General features: G+C 44.4%; 1 protein-coding gene across 1 annotated transcript; it reads left to right on the top strand.

Moving 5' to 3' along the window:
- The first annotated feature begins 341 nt into the window (after positions 1-341).
- IK (IK cytokine) lies at positions 342-20,256 on the top strand. Its single transcript, XM_053313676.1, has 20 exons — positions 342-520; positions 3,300-3,366; positions 5,874-5,966; positions 7,120-7,179; positions 8,304-8,471; positions 8,552-8,666; positions 9,630-9,700; positions 9,804-9,850; positions 10,101-10,264; positions 10,387-10,495; positions 11,093-11,132; positions 11,869-12,088; positions 12,900-12,918; positions 14,045-14,125; positions 14,902-14,980; positions 16,787-16,844; positions 17,289-17,377; positions 17,572-17,680; positions 18,117-18,151; positions 19,925-20,256. The coding sequence occupies exons 1-20, from the start codon at positions 505-507 to the stop codon at positions 19,950-19,952; spliced, it is 1,668 nt and encodes a 555-aa protein (XP_053169651.1). The 5' UTR covers positions 342-504; the 3' UTR covers positions 19,953-20,256.
- Positions 20,257-22,655: the final 2,399 nt, after the last annotated feature.

Here is a 22,655-nt window from a genome sequence, read left to right as displayed (position 1 = left end):
GACCGTATTAGCATAAAATTGCATTGCAGGGCTACTTTTTTAAAGGTTTGAAAAGTGAGGGGAGGAGCGGGGTGGAATCATGTTTTTCATATGAAATAAGACCTGGGTTAGGACTATCAGGAACTACTCTCTGGGGATAGATTTTGGTGGAGCGGGAATTCGCTGCTGCCCATCCAGTTGAAATCCTGTTTTTCTCCATTGATTTCTATAGGCGTCATACCCGGAAGATGGAAAAATGTCCGCTCCAAGGAAAGCCTGATAATAACGCCCAGTGAGAAGCGTCCCTCTGGCCTTTTTCTATCTCTGTGCTCCCAACCTGTCTCCGCGCAGTGTCTTCTGGGTCAAAGCTCTTTCCGGCCAACGCTGCTCCCATTGGCTGAGTGTTCCCTTCTCTTCCGCGGGGGCCTTCTTCGCTGCGTTGTTGGGTTGTCTTCTTGTTCGTCGTCGTCCTCGTTGTTTTTGTTCTCGTAGGAGCCGTTGGTGGCGGCAGTGGTGGTAGCGAAGATGCCGGAGCGGGAGAGTGAGTGTCAACGGGATGGCGTGGTCTCGGATCTAGGGGGCGGGCGGCATTGACCTCTGTGTAAGGCGCCGGCTGATGTAGCCGTTGCCCTGCCCTGAATGTGTCTCTTCTCCTTCCAAAGAGCTCCGGGGAATTTATGTGACAACCCCCCCCCACCCCCGCCATCCCCACCGATTCTGTGAGAGACGTTTGGTAGGGAGTGCCCATGAGTGCACCGTGAGGTTTATGGCCGAGCAGAGCCTTGACTCAAAGCCTCTGGTCCAATTCAGACATTCTGCCTGCTACACACTAGTTCTCACTTGGCCAAAACTATCTTGCTCCCTTCCTCCGCTGCTGTACGCATTTTTGCAACACGGTATAGTGATTTTGAAGGGAACCAGAGCATCTTCTTGTTCTGCCAGAACTTTCCTTGCAAGGTGGTGGAAACCTGTTGTTTTTCTCTGTAAATCACAATGCTGGAAATAATTGAAGTGACTGAAACTGGCAATTTGAAGGGCTTGGTTAAAAGAGGACAGGATTTTCATCATCTGTATCTAAGAGATAAATGAAATATTTATCTATGAAGGTGATGAGATAAGTGGAATTTGGTCTATTGAAACGCACAATAATGTGGTGACTTTGAAAAGGGACAGTGGCTGATGTACTGTGCAGAGATCTATCCATCTTAGAGAGGTGCAGGTGCTGCTGTGTGGCACTCTACAGCCTACATACATTGCTTGCGGAGGTGGGACTACTCCATGCCTACTAAGTCGTGCGCCATGACAGTTGTGATAGAGATCTATGAGAGTAGCTTAGCAACCGTGATGGCATATTGCTTGGTCCTGGAGCAGTCCCGTCTCTGTAAGCAGCACAAGCAGGTTGCAGAGGGCCGCACAGCAGCACGTGCACCCCTCTCTCAAATAGATGGATCTCTGTGCTTTATGTCATCCAATATTTCTGTAACTTTCATGGGTTTTATTAATAAAAGGTAGGAGGGGCAAGAGAGATCTCTGGCATGTACAGAGGGTTTTGGGGAGAGAAACTTTCCTCAACCTTCAGTGCTTGAGAGGAAACTCTGCCTCTGTCCATGGTCTTTTGCTTTCATAAGAACAGCCCTGCTGGATCAGGCCCAAGGCCCATCTAGTCCAGCATCCTGTTTTGCACAGTGGCCCACCAGATGCCGCTGGAAGCCACAGACAGGAGTTGAGGGCGTGCCCTCTCACCTGCCATTACTCCCCTGCAACTGGTACTCAGAGGCATCCTGCCTTTGAGGCTGGAGGTGGCCCACAGCCCTCTGACTAGTAGCCATTGATAGACCATGATGTCATCCAAACTCCTCTTAAAGCCATCCAGGTTGTTGCTTGTCACCACATCCTGTGGCAGAGAGTTCCACAAGTGGATCACGTGTTGTGTGAAAAAGTACTTCTGTTTGTTGGTCCTAGACCTCCTGGCAATCAATTTCATGGAGTGACCCCTGGTTCTAGTGTTGTGTGAGAGGGAAAAGAATTTCTCTCTCTCCACTTTCTCCACACCATGCATGATTTTATAGACCTCTATCATGTCTCCCCGCAGTCATCTTTTTTCTAAACTAAAAAGCCCCAGGTGTTGTAGTCTTGCCTCATAAGAAAGGTGCTCTAGGCCCCTGATCATCTTGGTTGCCTTCTTCTGTACCTTTTCCAGTTCAACAATGTCCTTTTGAAGATGTGGTGACCAGAAGATGTGGTGACGCAGTACTCCAAGTGTGGTCGCACCATAGTTTTGTATAAGGGCATTATAATGTTAGCCGTTTTATTTTCAATCCCTTTTCTAATGATCCCTAGCCTTGAATTTGCCTGTTTCACAGCTGCTGCACATTGAGTCGACACTTTCAACGAGCTGTCCACCACAACCCCAAGATCCCTCTCCTGGTCAGTCACTGACAGCTCGGATCCCATCAGCATATACTTGAAGTTGGGGTTTTTCGTCCCAATGTGCATCACTTTACACTTGCTAACATTGAACTGCATTTGCCATTTTGTCGCCCACTCCCCCAGTTTGGAGAGATCCTTTTGGAGCTGCTCACAATCTGTTTTGGATTTCACTACCCGGAAGAGTTTGGTATCATCTGAAAATTTGGCCACCTCGCTGCTTACCCCTGCTTCTAGATCATTTATGAATAAATTAAAAAGCACCGGTCCCAGTACAGATCCCTGGGGAACCCCACTTCTTACTTCCCTTCCAGTGTGCTTGAGAGAGAAGCAGTGTGAGAAAAGGGAAGAAATAGTAGGAGCTGCTTCTGCTGGATTAACAGTCTCTTTTTTAACACAATGCAAATGAGAGAAGTGAGGCAGAAAGTTGAAAGAAGATGTTGGGTCCCACTTGTCCTGAGGTTTGCAGAATATTAGAAATTGCAGGAGAAACTACTACTATTTCTCCCCTTCTCAGGATTGCATAGCAAATTAGAGAAAATGATGCCTCTCTCCCAAGCCATCTAGCAAGCACAAATAATTTTGGAGGGTATTCTCTCACTTGTATGGAGGCTTAGATACTTTGAGGAGCAGCAGGAGAGAGAGCTTCTTGCAGCTTATGATTCCAGGACTCATTTGCAACTGGGATGAGATTCCTGCTCAGCAAGGCATTGTAAATGAATGTCAAGTTTCTCAGCAATACTCTCAAGTCTGTGGTTGGTATTCGTCCCTCTGTGGATGCTTAATTTTTATATGAGAGGCATTGCAATAAGCTGTGTGACTGGTGCACATGTGTTTGGCAGTGCTGCAAGTGTGTCATTGGCTTGTAATTTGCTTTTCCGTTTTCTTTCCAGGTGAGCCGTTCTCCAATCCTTTGGCCCCAGATAACCATGAGGTGGATGATACTCATTCTTTCCACCAGTGAGTAGAGCCTTCTATTGTATTTTGAGGTAGATGGTCTGTGCTTTTGACTCCTGAGATAAAATGTTTTGCCTTTGCCATCAACCTTGCAGTTGCAAAATACCAAAAGAGCATTCTCTAGGAATAGGTGGGTGGAATTGTAGTCAATGAAGATGGGACAATGAAATGTAGCAGCACCAGAACTAGCGGATTATCCCTGGAATGGGGTGTCCTGCACTAGTGCTGCTGAACTCTTTTCCTTCTGCCTCCTTCCCCACCACCCCTGCTCTAACTATCCTGTATCCTATAATATCCTGTACCCCTTGAATTGGAATTTGAAACCATTAATTAGTCATTGTGATGTTTAAATAAGTTCTTTGTGGATAGGGCCGACTTAGATTTAGACCCCACAATTATTGTAGAGTCTAATGCAGAGGTGTCCAGCAACTCCTCTTATGTGGTTATGCTGGATCGGTTTTAGACTGCGACTCCTGATGATGTGGATAAGTTGCTTGGAACGGTGCGGCCTACCACTTGTTCTCTCGACCCTTGTCCAACATGGCTATCTGGCAGGGGAGTTGTTGTGGAAGGGCTGGTAGATATTATAAATGTTTCTCTGAGGGAAGGCAGGATGCCTTCATGTCTTAAGGAGGCAATCATTAGACCTCTTCTGAAGAAGCCTGGATCCCTCAGAGTTAAACAATTATAGGCCTGTCTCCAGCCTTCCATGGTTGGGCAAGGTAATTGAGAAAGTGGTGGACTCCCAGCTCCAGGCAGTCTTTGAAGAAGCCAGTTATTTAGACTCATTTCAAACTGGTTTTCAGGCGGGCTATGGAGTGGAGGCTGCCGTGGTTGGCCTGACAGATAATCTCCAGTGGGGAGTTGATAGAGGGCGTGTCTCTCTGTTGGTCTTTTTGGATTTCTCAGTGGCTTTCAATACTATTGACTATAGTATCCTTCTATAGTCAATAGTATCCTTCTTCTCTCAGGCAGATTCCAGATAATTTCACTTAGAGACTGTTGTCCTTCAAAACGTGAACTTTTATATAGCATTCCTCAGGGCTCCATACAGTCTCCAAAGCTTTTAAACATCTACATGAAATTGTGGAGAGAGGTCTTCAGGAGATTTGGTGCAGGCTGTTATCAGTATGCTGATGACACCCAAATCTATTTCTCTATGTCAACATCATCAGGAGAAGGCGTAACCTCCCTAAATGCCTGCCTGGAGGCAGTGATGGGCTGGATGGTGGATAACAAACTGAGACTGAATCCAAATAAGATGGAGGTACTTATTGTGTGGGGTACTCAGGGGACAATTTTGATCTGCCGGTTCTGGATGTGGTTCACACTTTCCCAGAAGAAACAGGTATGCAGTTTGGGAGTGCTTCTGGATCCAAACCTCTTCCTGGTATCTCAGGTTGAGGCAGTAACTAGAGGTGCTTTCAGTCAGCCTTAGCTGATACACCAGCTGTGTTTCTTGAAATAAATAACCTAAGAACAGTAGTACATATGCTGGTAACCTCCAGACTTGACTATTGCAATGTGCTCTATGTGGGGCTGCCTTTGTATGTAGTCTGGAAAATGCAGTTGGTACAGCAGCCAGGTTAGTCCCTAGGTCATCTCGAAGAGACCATATTACACCTACATTACAAGAACTACGCTGGCTACCAATAAGTTTATGGGCAAAATACAAGGTGCTGGTTATAACCTATAAAGCCCTAAATGATTTAGGCCCTAGGTATTTAAGAGAACGTCGTCTTCACAATAAACCCCATACCCCATTGAGATCATCTGGTGAGGTTCATCTGCAGTTGCCACCTGCTCATCTGGTGGCTACACAGGGACAATCCTCTGTTGCTGCCCAGAGACTCTGGAGTGTACTCTTTGCTGAAATAAGAGCCTCTCCATCTCTGAAAACTTTTTAAAAGTCCCTAAAGACTTTTTCACCCAAACTTTTAAACTAGACCTGTGGTTTTAAATTGTTTGAAAGTTTTAATTTATCTTCCTCGAAGGCCTTATCTTCCTTGGAGATCTTCAGGGGAGCTTTGAAAACCCATCTTTTTAGCCTGGCTTTTTAATGATATCTAGTTTTAATTTTAGTGAGTTTTAATATGGTTTAAATTGTATTTAATTTAAATTGTTTAGTGTTGTGTGTTTGATTTTAATGTTAACTGCCTGAGCCACTTTAGGAAGGGTGCTAAAGAAATAAACAATAAAATAAAATAAAATCTGTTTTAATTTGTTTATGTTGCTGTAAGTTTGGGGCAGTGTACAAATATAATAAATAATATAATATAATATAACTATTGGAGGAAGGAAGAGAATTCTCAATCCAAAGAATCCCAATCCTTACGTTCAGGGGATCCAAAGCTCCTTAAACTTCAGTCCCTTACGAGGAGATACAGTTATCCTAAAGGAGCATCTGGGAACAACTTCTGTCCGGCAGTGAATCTCATAGTGTGACTTGTAGAATGCAGAATATCACACCGTGTCTTTTTCACAGTAAAACACAATTATGTTTCTCACAGGTCCAAGCTGACCAATGAAGACTTTCGCAAGCTTCTTATGACCCCACGGGCAACCCCAACATCTGCCCCACCTTCCAAATCTCGCCATCATGAGTAAGCATACACTCTCTGTACAACGTTTTTCTTCCGTCAGTTCATGTTTATCTGATATTCGGATATTCGGATCTAGCATAATTTTACCTGATCTATACACAGGAGAGAAACTAAATTCAGAGTAGGGTATGTAATGAAGCTGACATTAGGGATGTGCACGAACCGGTTCGGAGGCCCTTTTATGGGCCTCCGAACCGGTTCGAACATTGCCCGGCTCGAGTGTTCAATGGCGGGGGTGATGGTGGCTTTAAGGGTGGGGGAGGATGCACTCCCCACCACACCGCATTTCCCCTGACAGCACCCATCTCACTAAAAGCCCGTCAGGGTGGTAGTGTACTTCCCTGCTGCCCCGCTCTGATATTATACGGAAGTAACTGGAAGTAGCAGCTGTGACTGTGCGTCACTCACGCATGTTGGGCGCATGCACGCGACTCTCACGCGCAACGCACGCAGTTGCAGCTGCTACTTCCAGTTACTTCTCGATAACATCAGAGCGGGGTGGCAGGGAGGTACACTGCTGCCCTGACGGGCTTTTAGCAAGATGTGTGCCGGTGGGGGAAATGCGGCAGGAGGCAGATAAGTGCATCCTCCCCCGCTCTTAAACCCACCACTCCCCACCACCGCCTGCCGTCGAACCAGCCCCTGTCAGTTCTGTGCACATCCCTAGCTGATATATCAAATTTGGAATAATAGCAATAACAATTAGCATTTTTATAGCATGTTAGTGTTCAGGTACTTCACATAATTATCTCAGTAATACTTAACAGCAACTCTGGAGGGTAAGAGAGTATTATCCCCATATTGCAGGAAGAACAGTGGATTGTCTGTGGCCACTTTGTAAGTTTATAGATGAGGCAATATTTAAATTGGGGATTTTGAAGCTTACATCCTAGACAGTATGCTATCCAACTGTCAAAATGTTTAATGTGACTACTGAGTGTGTGCCTGTAGCTTTTGTTTTGAAGGCTTTGTGGCCTACTTTGGCTTCCCTTGATTGACTAATTGATGAAGGTAGGTGCTGAGATGGATTAACAGTAAAATGGCCTACTCCAAGCCTGTGGCAAGCACCATCTTGGAACTGAAGCTTTCTGTTGCTTTATTGTACTTTGATCAGTACTATTGTTATGAACATGAATTTTCTTGTTTTCTTTAGAATGCCAAGGGAGTATAATGAAGATGAAGATCCAGCTGCTCGCAGGAGAAAGAAAAAAAGGTAAATAGGGGAAAACAGTGATCTAGAGCCAGAGCTCTAGCTCTGATGTTTGTTTAAAGTGTGGGAAGAATCCTCAGGCTCTGGACCCTTGGTTGCCTTTCTTTTAATAAGGGAGGGTGCCTGTGGGGCCTCCATATTGGTTGTTTGATTTAAAAACTAAGCCTGGATGCAAATTCCCCATCCAGTTACAGTCCTGAGTTCTTTTTGGGAGAGGGAAATGGTTCATGGGCATATTCAGACATACCAGGATACTCCCTCTCTGCACTTCTGCCTTTCATGCTGGTTAGGGCACTGAGGCTGCATTCCTGACCTCAGGCAATGATTCACCTGGAGTTGATAAGGCATTGTCTACCCTACTGATCTGATTGGATCTTTCAGTGGCATTTGATGTCATTGAGCATAATTTATTGGTGACATATCTGCAAAACCTATAGTTAACCTTGACTTAAAGATAGGTGTAAGTTGCTGAGAACATATGAATTTGCATCATGCTGGGGTGGTCATTAGTGAGAGATGCCGTGGACTTGAACCCATGACCCTCTGTACACAAACCATGTGTTCTGTCATTGTGCTATGGCCTTTCCTTGTGTGACTTCAGCATTCTAGTTTCTGCATGGGCTCCCCTTTCATGTTTGGTCACAATTCAAGATGCTGGCTATAACTGGTGGCCTGGGCTCAGTGCCAACCTCCTCTTAAGCGTAGTCTTTTACTAGTACCCTCTAAGATTGAGCAGCAAAGTGATGTTAGAGAGGTGTTGCCTGAGGCTGCCCCACAGCTGTAGGAACCCCTTCCACTGAGGCTTGTCAAGAGCTAGGCTTGGACATTTTTCAGAAGTACCATAAGACCTTTGTATTACTGGATATATTGACTTTTTTAAAAAATGGTTTTGAGCATGTCACTCAAGATTAGGGCAGATTGAAAAATAAATATGTTGGTCTCTCTGCATGGAAAAGGTGGGCTAAGAACTGAAGACCAAAGGTACTGGTGAAACAGCTTTAACATAGGGCAATGACAGTCACTCATGATGCATGTTAAGAGAGATGGGCGTTCTCCCCCCCTCCCCCCGATGTCATGGTCATGGGCATTGGTTTCTAATTGTAACTGGTTTGTTTTTCTCATGCCAGCTATTATGCAAAGCTGCGCCAACAAGAGATTGAGCGAGAGAGGGAGCTGGCTGAGAAGTACAGGGACCGTGCCAAGGAGAGAAGAGATGGTGTCAACAAGGACTATGAGGAAACAGAACTGATCAGCACGACTGCCAACTACAGGGCAGTAGGACCTACTGCAGAGGCGTGAGTACAGTCACTCTTACTGCTTTTCCACTTTGCATTATGCAACTTTGGTGTCAAGCAGTTGCTTTTTATTCCACCAGGGATAAATCTGCTGCAGAAAAGAGGCGGCAGTTGATTCAGGAATCCAAGTTCTTGGGTGGTGACATGGAGCACACTCACTTGGTGAAGGGTCTGGATTTTGCTCTGCTGCAGAAGGTAAGCCCAGATCAAATAACAGCACATCAGTGATTCACATGTTAGACGAAAAAGAGATTCTTTATGTTGTGACCTCACAACTAATGAGATACTGCTCATATTCAAGTTGGGCTTTCATTTACTGCCATTCAGTCTTTTGGTGTCTCAAGATTTTTAGAAATCTTGCAGAAGTTTGAAACAAGCAAAAATCATATAATGTTGTTTCATCAAAATGGTTGTGAGAATCTGGCTAATGCCTTTATTGAGTGTGTCTCTCTGAAATTTTGGAATAACTCTAGATTGTGTGTTCTGCTGTAAGAGCTAGTTTCTGCAGTGCTTGTCTATAAGAATGTCTTGCATTGATTGCTAAACACCACACAATCAAGGTTTTAGAACTCAGAGCATAAGTTGAAGTATTTAAGAAGTCCCTCGGTGCTGCCTCCACCTTCCTATCTACTGTTGGTGCTTTTCCGGCAGCAGTTGAGCGAGAGAAAAACCTGCTTACTCTGAACTTGCATCCTGTTCTTGTAATTTATCCCCTCCAAACAAGACTATTTTGTAATACTGTTGGGCTCATTTGTGTTCTTCAGTTACCTTACCACAAATCATTCCTGGACTTTTACATATTTGGAATATAGTTGACTTGTGTATGAAACATCTCTGTGCTATATAAACTTTTTAAAAAGTTTCTGTTTTTATTGATGTGGATAGGGAGTTGTGAAAAGTCAGAACTGCACAACGAGTTATTACTTAACAGTTCAGGTGAAAATTCCGGTCTTGCTCTTTCCCCCCCTAACCCTCAGTAGTCCTACCTCTTGTGGATAGGGTCGGCCAACTGAAGATAAGTTAGAGTACAGGCTTACTTGTCTAGTCACTGACTGCTTACACTGTTGAAGGGATATTTGTCTATCTGATCAGTTGGGAGACTGTGGCATTGCTGCAGTCAGAGTAGCATTCTGAAAAGCATTTCTCTTTTTTGTTCAGGTGCGTGCTGAAATTGCCAGCAAAGAAAAGGAAGAGGAGGAACTGATGGAGAAGCCCCAAAAAGAAACAAAGTGAGTGGGAGTGAGCAGAGTTCTAGCCTGTGAGATTTTCAGCTGAAGGAGAAGGTGGCACAGAAATTTGTTTTTCATAATGTTTCATTTTTTTCTTCTTTAGAAAAGATGAAGATCCTGAAAACAAAATTGAATTCAAGACTCGTTTGGGTAGGGATCCTCAGATGTGTGTTACTGTCATCTGCTAACCTTTGGGTGAGGTATTGTGGTGATCTAGTACTGTGAACAGATTTTGCTAGGGCTCTGACAGTCCTAAGGTGACCAGAGGCTGGGAGCATGCATTGGTTGGATACCTGATCTATTCATGTGGTCTGAAGAGCTGCTGATTAGGGAACAGACTGGAATATCTAGTGCCACCGGATGCCAGGGTTCCCTAAGTGGGCATTTTCTTCCTTGTTAGGTCGTAACATCTACCGGATGCTGTTCAAGAGCAAGGCTTATGAGCGGAATGAGCTCTTTCTGCCAGGGAGGATGGCCTATGTGGTGGATCTTGATGATGAATATGCCGACACAGACATCCCTACAACCTTGATCCGAAGCAAGGCTGACTGCCCTACTATGGAGGTAAGTGTCCCAAATGTTTTCTCTGAATTCGCAAAAGTATTGGCTTTTAGTAGTACAGTGTGTGCATGAGAATAGCATGTAGTCAATTACATCACCATTAATTTGTTGTTGGCTTTTTTCAGGCCCAGACCACGTTGACTACAAATGACATTGTCATTAGTAAACTGACCCAGATTCTTTCCTACTTGAGGCAAGGCACCCGCAACAAAAAGCTCAAGAAGAAGGACAAAGGTGAATAAAGTTAGGATTATATCAGAGTTTGGGTTCTTGTAGTACTCTTTATGATTTAGTTATTTAACCTATTTCTATACCGCCCAAAACTTGCATCTCTGGGCAGTTTACAATTAAAATCCTTAACATTAAAATCAATTAAACCCCAACATTAAAAGTATGAAAACTATAAATCTAATTAAAAGTCTGGGTGAATAAATATGTCTTCAGTGCCTTTTTAAAAGTTGCCAGAGATGGGGAGGCTCTTATTTCAACAGGGAGCGCATTCCAAAGCCCAGGGGCAGCAAGAGAGAAGGCATTGCAGATTATAATTCTTAGTGGAGAAGACTCCATAATATGAAGGAAGCTAGAGTGCAAACCCTGCTTAGTCTGTATCTTTCCAAAGTTACTGCCTCTCAGGTTGAAGAGACAGAGACAGAGTGAGCACAGATGGGACAGGGTTGCTTGATGTGCCATGCATGTGCAGTTTCACATGCACAAGATGTCATAGACATCTGCAAGAATCTCTCTGTGCTCTTTAGTGCTTCCTCAAGATAACAAAGTTGAAACTAATATGGATATAGAAGATGGCTTGTTCTGATTGCTGTCTCTTTTCAGGAAAACTGGATGAGAAGAAACCTCCTGAGGCAGATATGAGGTAAGCAAATTACCTTTCTCCCAGGAATGTGAAATACTAAATATTTTACTATGAAGATCAGTCTTGCCAGTAAGAAAGTGCATTGCATGTTTTTAAAAGGACTGGTCATTTCACAGGCTGTCCTGTGCAATCCCCTTCAGAATCCTCCTTTCACCGTACTTCTCCCAGCACTGTTAGGGCCATCTTAGGTGACTTGGCCACCATCTCTGGGGTTTTCCTTTCTGTTTCTTTTTTCCCTTTTCCTTGACTTGCTGGGCAGTTCACCACCTGATGCCCTCTGCTTGTCCTTTGCTAACATTTCAACAATCAAAATATCACTTAGAGAAGAGTTTACAATGTTTATACCCCTTTCCCCCCATCCTGTGGATTATCCTCCAGGAATTTAGCTAGACTCTTGTTTTGGGATTTGGGATCCTTCTGAGAGGCTGCTTACCTTAAACCTAAAGGGGAATCTTGAAAGAACCCCCAGCAGACCTCCAAAAAGGATCAAGTGAATGGTCTGGGTCTGGCCTAGCCATTCTCTCTGTGTTTAAGATATTGTAGCACTTGTAGTAGCTCCCTTTATTGTAGTAAAGGGAATCCACCTCAGCACTCAGAACACAGAAGGTTGGCAGTGGACTGCTTAATGGAGGAGAGATTCACGTTAAGAGGAGGCTGTAGAGGAAGTTCTGCTTCCTGAGACTTGCGTGTATTTCCACCTGTTGGCCTTTCTAACTTGTACCTGTCTGAAATACAGTATCTTTGAGGACATTGGAGATTATGTGCCAACGGCAGCAAAAGTGCCACGGGAGAAGGAGCGCGAGAGGTACAGGGAACGGGACCGAGAGCGGGAGAGAGAGCGAGACAGGGAGCATGAAAGAGATCGTGAACGGGACCGAGAGAGGGAACGGGAGCGTGAAAGGGAGGAAGAGAAGAAGAGGCACAGCTATTTTGAGAAACCCAAAGCTGATGATGAGGTGAGTAAACACTTAGCCATGAAACTGACAGGTACGGTATGTTAGTATATGATGCTTTGCAAGTCACAGGCAGAAGTTGGGGAATGTGGAAGTTCTAAAATTAAAAAAAGACCTGGCAAGGAAGGGTGGCTGCATGCCCTGTCTTGCATGACCCGGATACTATTTCCACCTCTGCACTCTTTCTGAATGGTTCTGCTAATCCTGATGTGTTGCTGGAAGGTGAAATCTGAGTGTTTTCCCTTCTGATGTGACTCTCCAGTGCTTTGGTGGGCGGTTGGTTATTGTGATGTCTGGCATGAGGGAGTGGAGGCAGCCATGGGGCACAGATTGAGGTGATGTAGAGTCGTAGAATTTGTAATGGTCAGATACAGGCTTAACCCACATCTTGTTGCTTGTCCAGCTCAGGAAATCTGGGGACTTTTCCCCTGCTTGATCTTGCTGCAGATAAATGCAATGTTGCATTAAAGGATCTCGCTCCTCAGTGACTCCATTTTGGAGGAGATTGCTGTTCTGATGGCCATAGTGGAGCTCTGGCTGAATGAAGGGAGTGGTCAAATTCTATCTTGGTTGCTACTGACCAGGCATCAAAGAAATGTTTTAAAACAGATGATCAGTGTTAGGCGTAGGGATGCTTCTCATGAGGGAGAGCATGCAGGGAGGTATATTGGATCTGAGTATGGAATGGGTAATAATTAAGAGGTATCAATGGATACTTACACTATTTTGTCCCTGTCCCCTGTGTAAGACCATGCAAATCTTACTGTTCTTGTTCTGCCAGGCTAATGTGTGTCTTTTTCCATTTTCCTTCTAGCCTATTGATATTGATAAAGGTAAGTGTCCCTGTTTTTTGGGTTTGTTTTTTTTGTTAATCTTGGTATAAAATTGACTGAGGTAGACAAGACTGATTTCCTGTTCATACTGGCTGCAGAACAGTGGACTCGCAAGAATCTGGGTTTTCTTGTGAGCCCTCCAGTATTGTTAATCTTAGGAATGTTTAAGATGTTCACATATAATATTTCTCAGATGCCCAAGGCAGCTTACATCATCAAATATAAAGCAAGCATATGAAGATAACAAACATGGAAGAAAACAAAAGCAGCCTCCATGGTGAAGAGGATAATCTGTTAGCCAGCTGGGCCAAATGCCTGCAGACAGTCAGGCCTTCAATGAGCAACTAAAACACAATTAAGGAGGAGCCAAGCAAGTCTCACATCTTGGGCACAGGCACTGAGAATGCCCCTCCGTATGTCCCAGCCAACTACAATTTAAAATTAATGGGACTTAAGAATCCCATTTTTCTTAGGATACAACTCAGACTTCTGTATTTCAGTTGACCTGTTTAGGTCTGTGCTTTTAAAGTGCTATCTTCAGATCTTCTTCCTCCTTGGATTTTATTTTTGTTTTCTTCATAATATATATCTTGCCTTCTGCAACAATATTTTCAGGTCACCTTTCAAAATGAAATCTATTACTATTATAAAACAGCAGGATGAAACAGTGGCAGTTAAACTGTTTGTCAGATTAAAAGCCTGGAAAATGAAAGGGTCTTTGCCCAGTGCCAAAAAGACAAGAAAGTAAGTGCCAGCAAACCTCTCTGGGAAGAGCATTCCATAATGGGGAGCCACATTCAGGAAGGCCTGATTGCAGTCAGATGTGCACCCTGAACAGGGCCTCTGAAGATCATCTATGGACAGGCTCATGCTCCTCTGTACCTGCAGTTGTATTTGATTTCCCCCTGTGTTACGAGGTTTTTCATTCACCTTTGCTGTACATCACCCCTTAGAAGGCAGTGACACCTACTCCAGAGTGGTGTGCTATGGTTGCTTGCAATGTATGGTTTACTTTAGGACAACTGAGTAAGAGTCTTCTGTTCTTGAATTTACTGGCTGGGAGCACAATTGCCTCTATGTTGGAATGATGGAGAGTCTCTGCTTTAATATCTTCCTTTGTTTCCAGGACCTGGTTCAGCCAAAGAGCTGATTAAATCAATCAATGAGAAGTTTGCCGGTGCAGGTGGCTGGGAAGGAGCAGAATCATATCCTTTATATTCATTCAAAAATATGTGCACTGGTGCTAGATAGAAGCTGATGTAGGAGGCTGTCTAGTGAAGCTGATGTAGGAGGCTGTCTAGTGAAGCTGCACTGTCTGTCTCCTACAGCATGAAAACAGACTTCCACCCTAGGCTCAGTTCTTCATTTGAAGGGACTACTTTATCTTGTATGTTGGGGAAGCTTCAGAAGCAGCCTGTAGTTTGTTACCAGTTCTCAGTCCTCCTATATGGGAGGGGCCATTTTTTTTTGTATTGCTCAGGATACAAGTATGTCTACAGCGACAACGAAACTGTTGCATTCTGAAGTAGGAGGATGGGGGCTTTCCCTGGTCTGAACTGGCAGGGGGAAGGGGAGTTCTCTAATATCTTCTCCACTGGTAGCATTGCCAGCAGCTGTGGAGCTGCTGATCAGGAGTGCCTAGTTGAGTCCCTGTCATCTCAAGGCAAACAAGGGAAGGGCCCTTTCTCACATCTGTAATTTGTCCCATATCCTACTGATGCCAGTATAAAGCATCATCTTTGGGGATGGGATGGAATGGGTGAGGATAAAAAAGGGAGAGAGTGGAGCATTAGAATGAAAGGGGCCTATCTCTCCCATCAAATTGTCAGCAAGCTAGTTAACTGTAGCTTGCTAGAGGAAATGGAGGGAATTGGCAACACTCTGTGTAAATCCCAAGCTGCTGATCTATGGTGGGGAGAGGCTCATCAGATAGTCTCTAACTCTAGTGATGTGCAGACCACTTTTTCTTAACATGCGACACATTAAAAAAGCCTGAAGACAAAAAACAACTAGGCGACTTCTTTGGGATGTCAAACAGCTATGCAGAATGCTACCCTGCTACGTAAGAGTGTGCTATTTTTCGAGAGAGGGGAGGTGCAGCAGTGGGGCTTCCAACAGCTATGATGACCATTTGGAGCTGAACTAGAATCTTGCTTTGCCCAGCTCTGTCACTCACCCCCTTGTTCTTGCTGCTCATGGTTACAGTGGTGTTTTTGTGTAAAGAGGGGAGCACTGAAGTAACCATGAGGACAAATGCTTCTGTGATCTGCAGCCTGGATCACCCCAGGCTGCAGATCACAGAAGTGCCTCCTCTTAGGGTCACAGTGCTTTCCTCTTTACACAAAACACCACTATAACTGTGAGTGGTGAGAACAAGGGGTGAATGAAGGGCTGGGGTGGGACATCTGACCCACTTCGGTGCCTGTAAGTGGGTAGGGTGTTTTTTGGGTTTTTTTTACTAATGTCTGTTTAGGGCCTTAGTTAGTTCACTTTTACTGTCAGTCCCAAAACCTACTGCATTACATCTATAATAACTACCAGCTCTGTGGTTGCCAGGAATCAACACCGACCCGATGGCATACCTTTACCAATTGCTTACTCCTGTTTGATATCAGTCCTTTGTTCTAAATAGTTGCAATGACTGCCTTTTTAAAATGTTGCATTAGAGGTTTGTGTCTGAATTATTGGTCTTGGCTTTCTGATCTCTGTCAACACTATTTATTCAGAGAGTGGAGTACACCTTAATAGTAGCCTAGCCAACAACCTGATAGTGTGGAGTAAACAGAAGCATTTGCTGGTACTTCTGCCAGAACAGAAATTGAAAATTAATTGCAAAATACTTGTTTAGAACATGCACATTACTCTGTAACAGAAAGTATCAAAATTATATCTAAAATACTTGCCCTACAGATGACCTAATAAGATGATAATTCATCTTTATGGCTTGTATTTCAGGTTCAGGATTTCTTAGTAGCCTTAGAAAGCAAGCCTCCAGCTCTGTCAGTTGGTAATGAATTATAGCATCTGGATAACTGAAGCAAATTTCATGTGGACATTCAGCCTGCCCTAGCCAAATAAAGGCATCTGTTATCAGGTTCCATTCTGGCAACAGAGCAGAAGCATATCTGGAACAAAATCCTTTTGATGAAAGGGGATGCATATAGGCTGAACTGTGGGCTTGTGAAACTTAGACAGCTTCTCTGCAGGAGGAGGCTTCCACGGTTTTGGTGCTAAGTACACACAGCCCAGCTTTTTATGTGAGGAGTAGCCCAAAAATGGTATTTTCCCAGTGACTTTATAATACATAAACTGAGGCATGCTAGATTGTTCCAGCAAAAGCTGGTTTGCAAGGAATTGTTAGCAGGAAGGGAAGTTATGTGTAACTCTTTTGCCTGTCCTTGACAATGAAACCTCAAATAGGGGCAGAGATAGATATGTAGTATCTTTGCTACAGATCACTTGAATCATTTTGGGTCATACACTCCCAACTTGGTCTGTTTTAAGAGTATTCTGTTAACATACAAATGACCTTGTGTGACACATTAGCATTTAAGTGCTCCCACAGTAGTCTAAAAGAGAATTAAAGACTTGGGCAGGTTTTTTTCCAGCAGCACATCTGAGAACAGATCTCTAACAGGCTCCTTAGGCAGACTTGAAGTTGCCTCATCTTTATTATCCTTGATGCCAAGAGTAATCTCACCTGAATTTCAGAAATACTTTTGGTAGAATGAGCTTCCTTGTGACTGGGGGGCTGACTGACCTAGAATCTCTGGAACCAGAGAAATCCAGAAAGTGCCTCCTGAGTTGAAGGCCTGTAAGGATTATTGAAAGCTGTCCAATTATGTCTTTTCTTTTCTCTTTTCTAAAGAATGGATGATATGGCTGTAGATAGTGATGAAGAAGTAGACTACAGCAAAATGGATCAGGTATGTTACCCATTCTTTACAATATCAAAACAAACATTTCTATCCTGGAGGGCAAAATACTGTGGTGCTGTGTGAAGATATTTGCATAGCTGATATATCGGGTCTTCCAGAGTGTAGATTTCACAAGGCTTCCATTTATCATTGGCATCTGGAATGGCAACTCTTAAAATCATGGCCTTGTTTGTAGCAGGATGTGGTGATACCATTGATTCTGCTATTTTATATTGCAGATGGGGACCTGAAGTTTTGAATGTTCTGCAGTGTAAACAAATTCTGAACGTAGGAAACTAGCATAGTAAAGAGCAAGCTGGTCTAAAGCAGAGATAGGGGGCATTCAGAAACAATATCCTCCACTTGGAGTCCAAAACTTGTGCAGTCCACTCTACCACCTCCTCCTGCTAGATGTATAGACCAAGCTTTTCCATTTTCTCTCTCCTTCTGAAGGGAAACAAAAAAGGACCCCTTGGCCGCTGGGATTTTGACACACAAGAGGAGTACAGCGAGTACATGAACAACAAGGAAGCTTTGCCCAAGTAAGTTTGCAGCTTTGTCTTAAGGGTGGGAGGTTGTGGCATTGACCTTTTGGGGAAATTTTCACCAGTGACTGCCTCCTGTAACAAGAGGAGGGGACAACTCTCTGTTCTCAGAGAAGGCTGACTGCACATAGCTCTCTAGCTGAAGGCACAATTTCCCCATCCATATTTGAACTCTTGCTGTTTTACCCTAGAGCGGCATTTCAGTATGGAATCAAGATGTCTGAGGGCCGTAAGACACGCCGTTTCAAGGAGACAAACGACAAGGCTGAGTTGGATCGGCAATGGAAGAAGATCAGTGCAGTGAGCATCTTGAGTAGAATACCCCTTTCCCCATGCAAGGATGTGAGGTTCTCCGGAGCAGAGTTCAGTTGAAGCCATCGAATGGTGGCTTTGGTGTTCGTAAGGGAATGGATCTGTGGCTGACTGGCTCAGTCACTTCCATACATAGGGATACCAGCCCTTGTGCAAACATCTCTAAGGTGCTGAATTAGCTGGGAGTTCTCAAGTTGTCACACATTTCAGTTCATTGTCACCATCCTATGGATGAAGATGGCAGGCCACAGCCTCTTCTCAGAACAGCTAGGCTGCTTTCTCCCCTTCCCATGTGTAATGAGTTAAATGCTGATCCAGCCTGCCAGAAAACAGCTTGGTGTATACTTCTTTGCTGAACTTCAGTGCCATCCCAATACAGAAAGCAGATATTGTTTCTAGTATAGTTATTGTGCTTTCTTTACAGATCATTGAGAAAAGGAAGAAGATGGAGGCTGATGGGTTAGTAGAACTGCTTGTTCCATTGGTGGTTGCTCTCTGCAGTGCACATCCCTTGTTTGTCTTCCCAGTGTGCCTGCTCTGTTGTGGCAGTTTCATGATGGAAGGAACGAGTGGAGTGTGGGGGATAAAATGAGAAGTACCATCCATCTTCATTGCTCTTTTGCTCTCAACTGTGTAGTTTTTCGTATTCTTCCTGCCAACTGCTCCCTGAATAAGTACCTTCTGCATGTGTAATTCTCTAGACCCCATCTACATCTAATTAACCATGAATGCAGATAAAACTAAACCCAGCTTTATTTTGTCAGCTCATAATTTCACACCTGAGAGAATGTTGATGGCCTGTCAATAGTGTTGACAGGTCCAGATCAGTGGTCCCTCCATTTTTTTTTTCATCTCTGTGCGGAATGAGTTTTGTTCTGGGTGGCAGTATCAAGACAGTGTGTGCACACCTGCATTCAGAATGGGGCCTTCCTAATTCAACATGAGCGAGATCTAAAATTAACTGAGCGGACATCCAAAAACTTGTGAGCAAGTGCACGTGCGCACACCTTAGAGGGAACAGTGGTCCTGATGGGAGGTCTGAATCTCACTGAAATTACCTACTTATCCAGCCTTTAGTATGTCAATCTTCAGCCAAGGCTGTGACTAGGGATGTGCACGGAACTGTCTAGCCCAGTTCAGTTTGAGGCCAGACAGAACCCCCCACCCCCCGGTCTGGTCCAGTCCGGGGGTGGGGGCGGAGGTTCAATTTAAATTACCTTTAAAATGATTGTCGAAGCGGCGGGGTGTTTGTGTGCGCATGGAGGTTCCCCCTCTCCCCACCAGCCTTCAAAGCGCACCTCTCAGGCCTTTTCGGCCTGTTCTTCGGGCCTTGTTAAAAACGGTGTGGATGCCGTGCATGCGCAAAAAGGCCTCTGCAAGGCCTGGCACGACCCACGGCCTCTTAGAGGCCATTTGCGCATGTGCGGCAGCCATTTCTGTTTTTTGGTTTTTTAAAATGGCCACCAAAACAAAAATGGCTGTCGCTCATGTGCAAATTTCCTCTGCGAGGCCGTGGGTCATGCCAGGCTTCGTAGAGGCCTTTTGCACATGTGCGGCTTCTGCCATGAAAAACGGGCCTAAAAGGCCCAAGGGATGCGTTTTGAAGGCCGGCGGGTGGGGAGACCTCCACACACCCCTCTGCCACCTCGACAATCATTTTAAAGGCAATTTAAAAAAAAAATAAGTACTTAATATTCGTGACCCCCACCCGAACCAGCGGGGTGGTTTTGGTTCTGCGGGCTATCGAGCCGGATGGTGTTTGGTCCAGGGGTCACACCATCGAACCCCCGAACCAAAGCCTCAAACCTGTCTGCACATCCCTAGCTGTGACTGATTCCAGGTTCTGATATCCTGCTTGTCAGGATTCTTGCAGAAGCCCCTTCTCTTCAGAGTCTTATTAGCTGAAGGAAAACTCATGTGACCTGGTACATGTCTGAACGATGCTACTACTACCTTGAATGCCTTCATGCAGACTAGCATCGTTGGGGATGTACATACAAAAGTGCCACATTTTGTTCCCATGGCTTCTTCAGGTCAGATACATATCTGCGCTATTGCACACCGTGTGGGCTTTCAGGATTAGCGAGTGTGCCTGCTTCTGTCACCAAATGCTACTCTTGGTGCTTAATACCCACACATCTTAAAGATATTTTAACATGCTTTACTTCCTGTGACTTGCATTCTCTGATGTGCTGTTTTATACATGCTTTCTCATAATGGCTGTAATTTCAGGGTTGAGGTGAAGAGACCAAAATACTGAAGCCTCCATGATCCCCTCTGCTGCGATCTTGACGCTCAACTGTTCTGGAGATGTCTTTGACAGAAGTGCTAGTCCTTTGTCCCAATTTGGGACAAAGCTAATTTGTTCCTTGCTTTCAGGACTGTGCAGGGCCTTGGGCCTTGAACACAAGGAACAGCCCACGATTTTGCTAAAGAACCTTCGTACCACATTCCCTTGTCTCGACTTGGCTTTGCTGCAGCAGTGCCTGTTCCCCTTCATCTCTAGGTTCTGTGGCTTTATAACCTTTTTAGATACAATAAAATCTGCACTAATGTCTGTCACAGATCCTTTGTTCTGTTCTTTAGTAAACAGCAATGTGGTTAGACTGTCATTGGGTGGCATAATAGGGTGAGGGAGGGAAGCTGTGTTTGGATGGAAATGGTTTCTTCTTTGTAAAAATGATGAGAAAATGCCTTGTTTTGAGTTGGCTGCTCAGAATTGATGTACTTCTGTATCTCCTGCAATTTGTTTATCATTAATTGAGGGAAAGTTGGGTAGATATGGGAGAGTTTGTTTTGGGGGGAAAATCATGGGCAATACCTTATTACTTAATTTGATACACTCTTATCTAATACCTTTTTGCCAGTGCACTGTAGCTCGCGTTTTTTTAAACCATGGCCTATAATGATACAAAGAGGATGAGGTGTTATCCCATGAAACTGAAGGTCAGAAAATTGAGCACCGACAAGAGTACTTTTTCTCACAGTACAATACTATTAATCTATGGAGTTCTTTTCCACGGGATGTGGTAATGGCCACTAGTTTGGATGGCCTTAGACAAAGTCATGGAGGAGAGGTCTATCAACAGCTACTAGTTGGAGGACTATAGGCCACCTCCAGCCTCAGAGGCAGGATGCCTCTGAATACCAGTTGCAGGGGAGTAACAGCAGGAGAGAGGGCATGCCCTGCCTGTGGGCTTATCGGAGGTAAGGGCTAGATAGGCCTTGAGCTCATCTAACAAGACTGTTCTTAGGTGGAAGGAAGAGAAATATAAACAAACTAGCTGAACCCACACAAGGCATCTGTGTGGCAGTACCCTCCCCCACCTTCTGCCCACCTCCCCCCACCCACTTCTGCCCCAGCCTCCTCTGCTTTTTCACCACTGCCACCATTATTTATCTCCCGCCTGCCCCCTCGGCTGCCATTATTTCTTGCCCGCTTGCTCCTCTCCCCCCCCGCCCCCTTCTGGCCCATTCTCCTCGGCCGCCACTGCCATTATTTATCTCCCGCCCATGGCTGCCTGGTGTCTTGCTGCTTTCATGGTGCCTCTGATCTGGCATTTTAAAAACTGCAACCACTTTCCCTCTCAGCTCCCTCCCTCTCAGCCTCTCTCATGAATTTTCTCCCACTCAGTGGTCGGAACTCTCGTGCAACCTTTTGAGAGTTCATCCACACATCCCGTCGCTAAGAGAATTAATTATATAGATTCAGCTGCAATTATTAAACAGTTGTTACAAAGGCCATGTCAAACAGCCTCTGAGAGAGACAGCTCTGGATACGAAAGAGCCAAATGGCAGTTGGTTACAGCTGAGGTGGTAGAGGAGCCCTCACTGTCTTGTCTCTCTTGGCTGTAATCACCTTCAAAGAGATCTCCCACAAGGTTTGGTGTATACCTTTTAAAATAAAACTTTAAAATCAGCATATCAAATAAACTGCAAAATACAAGAGGATGTATGATTTGAGCATCACTCCACTTCTAAATATGTGCCCAGAGAAGTAACTACAACTGATAAGAGTTGTATCTGGATTACTGGAAACTGCACCTGTTAAATGTCTGCCTGGATGCATCCCTCTTCAATGTTCTGCTGAAAGACTGGCAAAGTGTGGGTGTATGGGGCCTCATTTCTAAAGCCATCATATACCAAATTGTCCAAAGTCTTTACAGCTTGTATGGCATGGAAGTTAAGATGGGCACCCTAACTTGCAATTTCCATTCCTTAGGGCACTAGTGAAAATATAAAGCATCTTAACTCTCAATTTAAACCAAAGGTTTATTGGATTATTGACTAGAATACTACTACAACAGCGAATTACAGTATGTGTGTTGTTATATGCAGATTTGTTGGTCTGGGGTTTTAATTTTTGTTAATTACTTTGTGGAAACTTTTGCTTTTTAAAAAAGGGTATAGAAAATTATTTTTATAAAGTAATATACTAGAAAAAACATATTAGAAATGTTAAAAAAATTGAACCAAAATGCAAGATAGCGTCTATGAGAACCACCAGCAACCTGAGATTAGGACTTTGTCTCGCTGTATTTTATTAAGTTTTTATACTGCCTTTCATTAAAACAATCTCAAGTCATGAAGGACCAGCTGAACTAAGCGGGCCTGAGAAAGAACTTTTAATTGGAGACTGGAGTGTGGAAGAGGCTATTAAGCCCTGGGCGTGACTCTACAAGCGTGGAATCAATCCTCTCCTTGCCCTTCTTCCGCTACAACTTTAACGACGGTGACGCAGGGTCCTAGCACAGAAAATTCTAGAGTACCACACATTTCGCAGATGCCGGGGTGGATTTTTTTTGACACTGCGTTCACGAGTCTCTGCACGCAGTTGCGTATTGAAGATGGGTTTGGGGAACATTTGAGGGTGCTGCGGATGGCCTTTGCTGTAACCTAACATGTCATATGTGTCTGCCATCATCATGGATATAAAAAACATTAGACGGCATTGCAGGTTGTT

Source organism: Hemicordylus capensis, chromosome 4 (genome assembly GCF_027244095.1).
Source record: "Hemicordylus capensis ecotype Gifberg chromosome 4, rHemCap1.1.pri, whole genome shotgun sequence".
Lineage (NCBI taxonomy): Eukaryota > Metazoa > Chordata > Lepidosauria > Squamata > Cordylidae > Hemicordylus > Hemicordylus capensis.
The sequence above is the reverse complement of the archived record's forward strand: the minus strand, read 5'-3'. Positions and strand labels throughout refer to the sequence as shown.

Excerpts from the sequence above, each read along its gene's own strand:
- IK (XM_053313676.1), top strand. Across the intron at positions 3,367-5,873 it reads GATACTCATTCTTTCCACCA|GTCCAAGCTGACCAATGAAG; the intron begins GTGAGTAGAGCC and ends TGTTTCTCACAG. Across the intron at positions 9,701-9,803 it reads AAGCCCCAAAAAGAAACAAA|AAAAGATGAAGATCCTGAAA; the intron begins GTGAGTGGGAGT and ends TTTCTTCTTTAG.